We start from the raw sequence: 11,198 nt of genomic DNA on the forward strand, positions 1-11,198 counted from the left end.
CCATTTCTCACAGCTGACAACCCTCTCAGAGGGAAGGGGAAGAGAGTACAAGGGGACACCTAGAACAGGAGAGGCACCTACAGCATAGCTAATATGATCTGTAAGGCATGTACTGAGAGAGGGGAGGGTGGGAGACAGCTGCTCACATCAGCGCCAACCGTTCCTGCTTAGGCCACAGGGATTTAAATATGCTCCTCCTGACCCACGCCTCATCCCCACTGGACTAGCTCAGTTACTACACTGCTGTGATGAGAAGAGGTCCCTCTGCACAGGCTAGCTTCTCTGACAGCTTACAGCAACTCCCCAGCATCGCATGGGTCCCCCCACCAAGGAGGTACAGCTGACAGCAGCTGGAATAAACAACACATCTGGTAACACTTTTTCCATTCCCTCCTCAAAAGACCCAGAGGGCAACTGCCATCGCCCTGAGATACTTCGTTAGCTGAGGGGAAGCTGCCCGTTTTGGGAGACCTCACTCAACACTCACCTCTGCTCAGCCATAAAGAACTACATTAGCCAGATTTGCAAACACAAGGAACAATGCCTTACAGTCTGGCTGGGAAATACACTTGGAGCACACAAGACATTTCAGGCTTCTCCTCCTCTAAAAATCCCACATTAATCCTTCTGAGTGCAAGCAGACGGGAGCGTTTCATCTCTCTAGATTTACACCAAAATTCTTGTGTTTTAGCATGGAGCAAGCCGCTAACATAGGATAATCCTTCAAGACCAGATCTTTCATCCATCTAGTCAGGCATCTTTAAAGCAAGAGTTAGGACCACGTAAGAACTTGCAATGGCTCTCACTGCACCAGATCCTTTCCTGGTAGGCACTGTGTGATTCCAAGCAGTTCCTAGTTGGGAGAATCTGTCGACAAGAGTGGTCTCTTCACCTCGCACAAGGAGGGATGGGCTAGAGATAAGTGGCACAAAGACGTAATTTTAATGTTTATTCTCTCCTCCAATATTTGAGCCAGAAAGCACAAAATTAAATTAGTAAGAGGCAGGTTTTAAACAAACAACAGGTGATCCTTCAGCAACACCTTGTTAAAGTGGGAAAAGTTTTGCCATAGGATGTTCTGGATGCAAAGACCCTACATAGGTTTGGTAGGTTTAGGTAAAAGAAGTCCATTGGGCTATTAATGCACAGACAACAGTTCCGTCTCAAGAAGTCCCCAAGAGCAAAGTATGTGCTGTTCTTACCATCTCCTCAGGTGCCCACCTCTGGTGCCTGCAGGAGACAGGGGAAGCAGACAGTAGGTCTAACACAGGATGGGTGCTCTTAAGCCCCACTCATGGAAACAGGGCACACAACACACGCATTTACTTGCAATGTCACAACACAAGGAGATGCACAGAACACAACCGGACAGTGTTCCTGCAGATCCAGCTCACCACAGACAGCTACTGAGACAGTGTCCAAGCACCACATACTAAACCAGCACCCCCACATACCATTTCAGGAGCAAGACAGGGGAAAAGTTGCATTGCACTGCAGCCCTCTGCAAAACACCACTGAGGGGTTTCCCAAGACTGACTTGTTCTGTCCAAGCCAGAATAAAGGGTCTGCTATGAACAAAAAATATATACATGGAAGCTGCTGATTTTTTAAGCCTCTAAATTATTTCACTTCACATGTTCAACACCAAATAACACTGATCTCTCCTGTTAATTAGCCTTTGGCCAAAGAACTTTTATTTCTTTGGAATAATCAATTCCTAGGAATAAAGAAAAAAAAAATTAAAAAAAGAAACCCACACAGAAAAACAGTCTGGCTGCAGATAACTGTCTGGAACAACCACCTGGCTTTGTGTGTAATAACTGGGTGACAGGATATGGAAGGATTATTTTATATTTTCCCAGCTTACATCCAGACACACTCTCAGCAAACTGGAGAATGTAGCTGCCTGTCTGGCACCTTTCCTCAAGATGGGAAATTCCCTCTTCAACCAAAGGAAATTTTCTTCTCATCTTATGCCCATATAGAGCTTGGCAGATTGTGGCCTCTGATGCCAAGAAGTAAGGACATCAGTTAAATGAAAAATAGCCTGCACCATGGAAACAATGTGACCCCATTAGGCAGAAGTAAGATGAGACAGACTTCTGAACAAAAGGAGTGCAGGGGGATAGGATCTTTATGCCATCAGCAACTTGATTTCTGTGATCTCTTTGAAATCAGTGGCTCAAAACCAGGTTTGTAGCCCAGCTAAATCAATTAATCAGCTACCCAAGGCAAATCAATAGTTTGTTTCCTAGAAATGTCAGAAAACAAGGTCTGTCTACTCTCATTGTGGGCATTAATGAATACTGAGGTATTTGGGAGTACTTTATCTAGGCATCACCAGTCCTTTCATAAATTTAAAATCAAACAGGAATCATTTAATTTTGTTGCCTAACTGCAAGGTAAAGTCAATCCATCCTTGAAATGGGAGACATGACTAATAAAAACCTCCTCAGGGTGCTTAGGCTCTAGCACTGGTTTCCTCTTTTCCTCAGGAGGTGCTTCCAGCCCTGAACTCTTAGGTCTTCTCATATAGGCTGATGCTGGAACAAGGGTTGGGAGGTGATCCCATGCAAGGCTGTAAAGGGCTCTTCTCAGGTGTGTTTGCTGGGTACAACAACCAACCAACCCACCCAGTCATGCCAGTACCACGCAATGGCAGCTCATTTGAGGAAGAGAATCCATAGCCTCACAGTCTACCAAGCTGATGTTTCAGTCACAGTCAGCATCTAAGACCATGCAGTCGTCCACCCACTCCCCCCCTCTGGTGGGATGGAGAAGAGAAAAACAACAAGGGGCTCATGGTTTGAAATGAGGACAGGGAGGGCTCACTCACCAATTATGGTCAGGGGCAAAACAGACTCACTTGGGAAAGAAAAATCAATTTATTTTGTTACCAATCACAGTAGGATAGTCAGATATAATCACCACATCTTAAAACACTTTCTCCTCACCCCTCCTTCTTCCCAGGTTCAAATTACTTTGCTCCTGATTTCTCTGCCTCCTCCCCACCAGCAGCACACAAGGACAGAGAACGGGGCTGCAGTCAGTGTGTCTACACCACTTTCTGGCATGGTGTCCCTCCCACAGGCTAAGAGAGTTGAGGAACACAGTGTTCCAATGCAGGCTTCCCACAGAGTCATGGACTTCTTTGGGCACAGCCCCTGGCCCTGGCATGGGGAGCGCTATGGGCCAAATACAGACCTCCACTCCGGCAGATCTCCTCTCCCCACTCTGGCATGAGCATCTCTGGGGTCTTCTGCTGTGTTGCGAGCTCTCCACATAGTCAAAGCTGTCCTCAGGCACAGCCTCCCACTTCAGCATGGGGTCCTCCATGGGCTACACTAATGGGTATCTGCTCTGCCGTTAAACCTCCATGGGCTGCAGGGGACTCCATTTACCTCCTTCCCTTCTTTTCTCGCTGACTTGGCTCTCTGATGTCTCTCTTACCTCACCCTTCTCTCTCCTCTGATTGTCAATGGTCTTTTTGTTCACGTTGATATTTTCCAATTGCACTCCCTCCTTTGCCAAACAGGTTCTTCCCCTCATAAATATGGCTTCAAAGAGGCATGTCACCATTGCTGATTGGCTCAGCCTCATATCTGCCTTGGAGCCAAGGGAGCTTCTCGAAGCTTCTCACAGGAGCCATCACTATAGCCCCTTCCCCGACCACCAAAAACAGCCCCCTCACACACAAACCCCACACAAGCCTGAGGGACAACTCTCCAGGTTTCACCACATCTCCTTGTTAGAAGGTGCATGCCAGTGGAGCACAGGCACCGATCTCCATCCCCAGCACCACAGCTCAAGCCTTGGCAAGCTGAAAAGGCTCTACAGACAGACTTTATTTCTGCATTGAGCATGGATGGTGGGCTGACTGGCCAAGAGCACTGGAAACAAAAACTGGTCCACACAAGCTGCCTGCAGAGCCGACAGTTCTCATAGAACCTTCTTTGAGCTTTTAGCCCCTGCCACCCTGAGATGACATTCTGCCATGCTAACTCAGAACAACTAGTAAGACCCAGGATTTTTATTACTGCATATACAGCTATGTGGCAGCTTTGGTGCAAATCTTCCAAGCAAGATACTTTCTTACATCCAGGTCCACCAGGAAGTTTCTGTAAGTGTCCACAGTACTTCACTCTCCACGAAGCTATCAAGGCTGGACTAGAGGCAACCATGTGAGCTCTTCACATGATGTACCCATACAAGGTTACTCTGTTGTAGCATTCCCATTCTGCTAGGGCAGTCTCAAAGAGAGAACAGCAGAAGTTCAGCTGGCCGAGCACTTGGTGTGCCACAGTAATTTTATTAATCAGGAAGAGAGACTACTCACCATGTAAGATCCAATCCCCCTGCCTCAGCCAGCTCCCAAGATGCCCTAGCCTCAAAATGCCTCTCCTACAACAACTGAACAACTCAGTCTGATGGATAGTACAGATGGAGGCCAGGTCAGTGTCCAAACAGACCAGCCTACCACAGGGAGGAGGTTATATTGGGTCTGAGAAGCAAGAAGAACATAGCGAGCGAGGGGAGAAATGCCCAGAGGTGCCCTGAGCTGTCCAGCCCCCAGGAGCAATCAAACCAGTCCAGAAGAAATCAGAATTCTTTGAACTGTGCTTCACCTGTGTGCTGTGTCCTCACAGCTTGGGCAGGCATGTGCCCAGACTGGCACAGAGATAGCTCTGCACAGGTCACACTGGGTCCTTCACGCCTACTTTTAGGCTTGGGTCACAGCAGAGTTCGTACCACAGGGAATGCTTTCTGTGCAGATAAAGGTCACAACTAATTGGCTTTTCTCTAAATCCTTGCCTGGGTGTTCATGCTGAGCAGTTGTGGGTGGTGCTGGTGCCTATTCAAAACCAGCTTAGCTGGCTGACTCTGCCGGTCAACGGTGGCAAGAGGACAAACAGGCTCTGCCCACCGCCACGTACAACAGTTACTGCAGCAGAAAACAGCCCTGAGCGCGCACATACCTGTGATGCTGGTTGCTAGGAAGAGTTGGGTCACCCAGCAACCCGAATCCCACTGAAGAGGGGAACAGGGGCTATAGATAAATGTGTGGGGGTAGGAGGGGTTGGTGCTACCTACACTGTGGGTGGGAGTGTATTTTCCACTGACAAGTGAATAGAGCCCTTGGTTCCCATACCGAGGCATCCCAACACCACTTCAGTGACCCCCAGCATGCCCCAGGAACAGCCAGAGGAGCTGGCCAGACTGGCACACTACAGCAGAGAGGTGCCCTGCCCACCCACCGCTCCACAGAGATGTCCTAAGTGAATGCAAGTCTTGCTTTTTACTTTAAAAAAAAGTTAAAGTCACTGTTTTGCAAGAGCCATAATAAAAACAAACGATGACCTGGGTCTGCTTCCTATTTTCACTTCAAATATAAGCTATTTCCTTACTCAGGAAAACTTTTAGCATCCCAAACAGTGCAACATAAATTCAGGAGCTGTAAGACGGTGCATGACAGCAGGAAATTAAGTAGAATTGCGCTGCCCAGCAAAGCAAAATGGATTAATCTGCTTTCACTGAAATGCAAAAGTTAAATACATGTTATTACATTTTCAAAGTTCAATTTTACATTCAATTAAAAATCAAGAATTGGGAAACACAAGGGAAAGTAATGAGATTTCTTTGTGACACTTAGGGGTGGATTTTATTGTCTTTTTTTTTTTTTAAATCTAGACCATATTTTCATATCAGTCATGAACAAGGCATGAAAAGATGTCTCACCGAACTATCTCAAAGTCAATGACCTTCCCATGATGCTGTATTTGCAATACCTGCAATTTGTCTGAAGTTCTACTCTCTGCAATTAAGTTACTACAGGAGATTATCAATGCTGGGTGTCTGAACAGGGAAGATGACAATCCTTGAGGATTCAGACCTTAGTAGCCAAGTAGAAAGAATTGCAAACCTATTATTTTACAATGCCTCAGGCAGAAGTCTCAAAAACTGAAGGTTTCTGAGTGGCTGGGATTGCCTGTTCTATTATTTGCCTTGGCCAAGTATCCATCACAGCATTTCTAACCCACTAACATAATTTTAGTCCAAATCATCACAAGTCTAACTTCAGGCATATTCATAGATACTCCAATAGTCAAAATCATACTTACATACTTAAATTCATCCCCTTCCTGAGTGAGATTAAGACAAACTGGAAGCATCTAATATTACCAGGTGTTAACAGGAGGAAAAGCAAAGGCTCAGCGTAAAGCAGAGTCCTCCAGCTCGAGAGGAATGAACCTGTTTGGTGGGATGTGCTGAAAAATCCATGAAGTAGCTAAAACCTTCACACATCACAGGAGACAGATGAAGCTAAGTTTTCACTGTGCCAAGCTGTCTTCAGCCTGAAGACCAGTGGCTGGCTGAGCACGTGACAAGCAGTCAGCCCAAAGAAAGAATGAAATTAATCTGTCCTCATTCATACAAAGCATGAGCCCTTATGCAGATCTTTGAAAGCACACCCACTGTGCATCAATAACGATGCTACTTTACTCTTTTTTAGTCTGAGGAGAAAAAAATTAAACAGCACACTCCTGGCTTTACTGAATAACCAGCTACTGCTGGGACAGTGACTCAGAAGTACCCACCTGTGAGGCTGACATTCACTTTGCACAGCCAACTGAACCCCCTTCATATAAGGCAGATCAGGATGATTCCCAGTCGTGTGTCAGGGCTGGCCAGCCAGACCAGAGTCTCATAGCTGACTCCAGATGCAGGTGCCAACAGAAAATAGCTGAGGTGACTTGCTGGTCCCCAGCACTCTATATGTACATGTATGTACAAGCTGCAAGGGTATGGGAACAGAGTTGACACGGTGGCTTTGATAGTGCCTAGTCCACGGTTCCCCTGTAAGCAAGGGAAAGGCTAAAACTACGTAGCAGAGAAACGCAGTTCTCTGTCACCAGAACAGGCTCACATACCACTTCATTTGTTGATCAACATTAAGGAAACGACAAACATGTCTTAACCATCCCAGCCCAGGACAAAAAGGAATATGCCAAGTACATCATTCATTTAACAACTTTTGTGGATTAGCACATCAATTATATCAACTCCAAAGCTGTTTGTGTCGACAACAAAGTTGGAATGGAATTGCCACCCTTAAAGTGCTCAGTGTTCTTCAACTACATGTTCCAGCCAGTTAATTTTTTAACACACCACAACCCAACTGTTTCATTCTGATAACACCTAGGGCCACCAATTAAGGGCTTCATTTGACTGGCAATGCACAGACTTGTTCCAACCAGATGCTCCCTGCCCCAAGGAGCAAGCTTAGAAAACAGACACCCACACTTTAGCCACCACACAGGTATGCAAGGGCACAAGAGTTGAAGAGGTACTGGGAAGAAATGTATTTGTGTGAGCAACCCCTACCTTAAGTTGTGGGGATGAACAAGACACTTCATTTGTACAGAGCTCACTGAATTATCTGGAGAGTACTTCTAAGGGCTCGACACGAGTACTCGATCACGTAAACCCACATGCAACCCCAGGATATCCATTTTAAAAGCTCCTTGAACAATTTTACTTATAGTTCAGGAAGGGTTTCTCAGGACTACCAATCCAAAGCCATGAAAGAAAATAATTAAAAACTACTAGACATTAATACTGGACAAGCAACCAAAAAAAAACACCCAAAAAACAGGCCTTGAGTTACAGGCCTCTCACTTTCCTTATTTGAAGCATTTCACTACAGTATGGGACAACTTCCCTGTCCTCACTCTTCTCCCCTGTCCCACAAAGTCTGCTCTGGAACAGACCCAGCTGTCAGCTGTTATCAAAGATAAGCCCTAACCTGTAAAGTCAGATCTGCTTTTGGCTCTTGATTTCTAACAGTCAGCCAAAAACTGGAGGTTTCTGAATCTGGCCTAATCTCTAGCAAGTAACATCAGACCACCGAAGCAAGAAATGGAACAACAGGCTGAGCACTAGGATCCAGTTCACAATCCTTTCTTGGATTTAGCTGCAGCAGCTGAAGGACTCTAAGCCAACAGGCTGGACTATGAACTGCAACAGCTCGGGAGTGGACATGCTGCCGCTGAACTGCCCCCACTACAGGGGCATAAGCATCCAGTGGGGAGACAGCAAGGTCAGCAGGACCAGTCTTCCAAGGGTAAGGGCTCCAACTTGAACCCTAACTACCATGCTTCACAGCCCAGCCACCCTTACCAAAAGCTGCTGGCAGCACATGCTAACCCAGCCGCAGGTAAAGTGTCAGTCAGTCAATCCCTCCCTTCCCATTATGGTAACTTATGGTGAAAGGACAATAAAGGGACAGTAACTTCCTCTGTGACACCAGCACGAACCAGCAGATCTCCGAGTCAAAGCCCTCTAAGCAGCATTAGTTGCCAACTACCTAAAGACCAACTTTGGTAGGAAAAAAAAGAAAAGTGCATTACACTGACACCCAAAGCTTGCATATTTCCTGGTTTCACTTAGAGGAAGCAATGGCACCTCTCAGCTTCTCCAAGTGGTGGAAGACGAGGAAGACCTAACACAGTCACACTAAATCAATTCAGGACACATGGTACCAAAATGAGATCTTCAAAGTGGGCAGCAATTTCACCCCAAAAAGACTCTGAAAGCTTGGATCTCAATCCAAGGTTGTTCAAATCTTCCAAGCTTACAAAAATGATTTGACAATTTACCCAGGGACAATCTCCTGGGACCGTGCCCAATAGCAGTACTGTTGCAAGCTAGAAACACAGTAGCAGCTTGCTCTCCCTTGAATTTGGTAACTTTTGACAAATGTCGTAAAGTGCAAAAGCGAGTGGGCAATGAAGGAGAAGGGCAGCTAAGCACACTGTTTTTAAAGCTCAGAAAGCTCTAGGTTTGGCTGGTGGATGCAGATCAGTTGTTCTTATGTCCAAATTAGTTGCCCATTCTCCATTTACACTACTACAGACCTGATTTTATGCTCACACCTAACTTTTCACTAGGTTTCAGTAATAGCAGACTGGACCTTTTAAATAATGCACATACCACACATGCCAGAATACATACAGCTACCTAGGCACAGACCAATGTGAGGAAGCTGAGAAGGCCAAAGTCTAGTCTGTGCCTGGCAGCCCCACATCATCTGAGGGCAGTAGAGGGAGATGGTACAGGACGCTTGGCCTCATCACAGGGTCCATCCACACTGCAGCCACAGAAAGCTTCCACATCACCCACTGCTTGTGACACCTATCCTGTGTCCACACCTGCAAGGAGATCTGGCCCAACACCTAAGACAGAGCCCTGCATGCTCCATTAAGCGATCAGTATGCTGGTACAAGGCTCAATCAAGACCAGGCAGCTGCACATGGTCCCCAAAGGCCTACAAAGATATAAACCCAGAGTTTGAAAGTCTGGCTTTCTGTCCCTACACACGTATAACAACCATTGTACCACTGCCCAAGGCAGGCTCCAATGCTACCTCTGATGGCCTATGCACTTCTACTGCAAGAAACAGTGCAAGCCTAAGCCTCTCTTCTCTATTGAGCCTGTAAAAAATCAGACCACCTGTTTGCAGCACAAAACCTTGGCACTAATATGAACAAAATGGCTGCAGATACCCACTCCTGCATGCCTCCAAGCATCCTGAAGGCTATATATACCCTTGAGAGCTCCTTCCAAAGATTCTCACTGCTTGACAACTGAGGCTCCAAAAGAGACAAACAATAAAGCTAAAGGAGGCAAACACAGCCACAAGGCCCAGAAACACAGTGTTCAAAAGAAATCCCCCACTGCCTCTGCAGAGATATCCTGCACTGAATTCATCCACTACAGCCTAGAGTATTGCCCTTATTTTATTTCCAAAAATAAAATCTAATCCTGCCTTCCCCAAGAACCACTGAATGTGCAGTTCCCACAGGAAGAAGAACACGGACACAGCAAACTTTGAGGAAACATCAGCACCGTTTCCAACAAAGTTGCCATCAGCCTGTCCCGAGTGACTGCGCAGGAGTGTGGCCACACAGCAATGCGCCTCTGTGTAACACATACAAAAGACTCCGCTGGAGCCTGGTGTACGGATCCCCAGCCCCCAACTCGGGCGAGGGCTGCTACTTTTCCCAGATCCCTGCTTTGACTTGGGGCCGGGCGCTACACTTCCCACAGTACTGATGCCAATCCTGAGTAACCGCTGATTTCAGCGAGTATCCCTCGGTTCACAACACTTCTGCCAAATCAGGACCCAGCAATTTTTTGTAAGTAACTCATCACGACTCCATTTTTAGCCCATTGCATGTGGCTCAATAAGTCCTCCTTGTATTTGTCAGGAAGGACTTGGATACTCCTTATCCTCAATCTGTGATCCTCTTTTTTTCTTTTGAGCACTAAGAAAGGATATAAGCAGAGTTTGGGAAGCCACAGGTCAGTGCAGCGAGCCCAGCTACAAACTTCAGCTCGCATTCCAACCTTCAGGACCAGAAGGGAGAGAAATGCAAATACTGAGTTGAAAGACATTTTAGGCAAATCATGTTTGTACATTACCTAGCACAGTAGGGTTCTAGCCAGGTGAGGGCTGGGAGACTACAGATTGCACACATACAAAGGTAACTAGACAGACAGGCAAACGCCTATGCAGCTAAATGTGAACCCTGTTAAAAGTAAATCTTCTAAAGAACATTCAGATACATCTGCCTTTATCCACCTTTCTGTATTACCTATTGAATTGTGCAGGGTAACTCCGAGAGCAAAAGAACAGAACTTTACTAACAGAAATACAGCCTAGGCCAGTTCCTACTGAGCACGCTGGCTGAGAGGAAACTGGCCCAGCATAATAAACACTGCAAGTAACCAGCAGCTCAAAGCCCTGTTATAAGTTACCTGAAGGGTACAAAAAACAACCGAGACGAAACCGGCTGTTCTTACCTTTAGCTGGAAAGGTTGAATTTCGTTCAAACTCTGGTTCCTGAGCTTTTTGGTGAGGATCTTCAGCATGGTACAAATCCGAGGAGCCAAGAAAGGGTTAAGCATACACTACACGCACGCATCTACATCTGGCTCAAAGCCCTGTTATAAGTTACCTGAAGGGTACAAAAAACAACCGAGACGAAACCGGCTGTTCTTACCTTTAGCTGGAAAGGTTGAATTTCGTTCAAACTCTGGTTCCTGAGCTTTTTGGTGAGGATCTTCAGCATGGTACAAATCCGAGGAGCCAAGAAAGGGTTAAGCATACACTACACGCACGCATCTACATCTGCCGA

The 11,198-nt window shown here is 46.3% G+C and overlaps 1 protein-coding gene across 2 annotated transcripts in view; it reads right to left on the reverse strand.

Annotated features, from left to right (window-relative positions):
- LOC104530366 (uncharacterized) overlaps nucleotides 1–10,932 on the reverse strand; it is a 58,444-nt gene extending 47,512 nt beyond the window's left edge. For both annotated transcript variants that reach the window (XM_029086717.1, XM_010174928.1), the window contains exon 1: nucleotides 10,864–10,932. In XM_029086717.1, the coding sequence (XP_028942550.1) occupies nucleotides 10,864–10,932 (69 nt within the window). The remainder of the gene's footprint in view (nucleotides 1–10,863) is intronic.
- Between the last annotated feature and the right edge of the window lie 266 nt (nucleotides 10,933–11,198).

The sequence above is a fragment of the Antrostomus carolinensis genome, unplaced genomic scaffold (assembly GCF_000700745.2).
Source record: "Antrostomus carolinensis isolate BGI_N321 unplaced genomic scaffold, ASM70074v2 scaffold17649, whole genome shotgun sequence".
Lineage (NCBI taxonomy): Eukaryota > Metazoa > Chordata > Aves > Caprimulgiformes > Caprimulgidae > Antrostomus > Antrostomus carolinensis.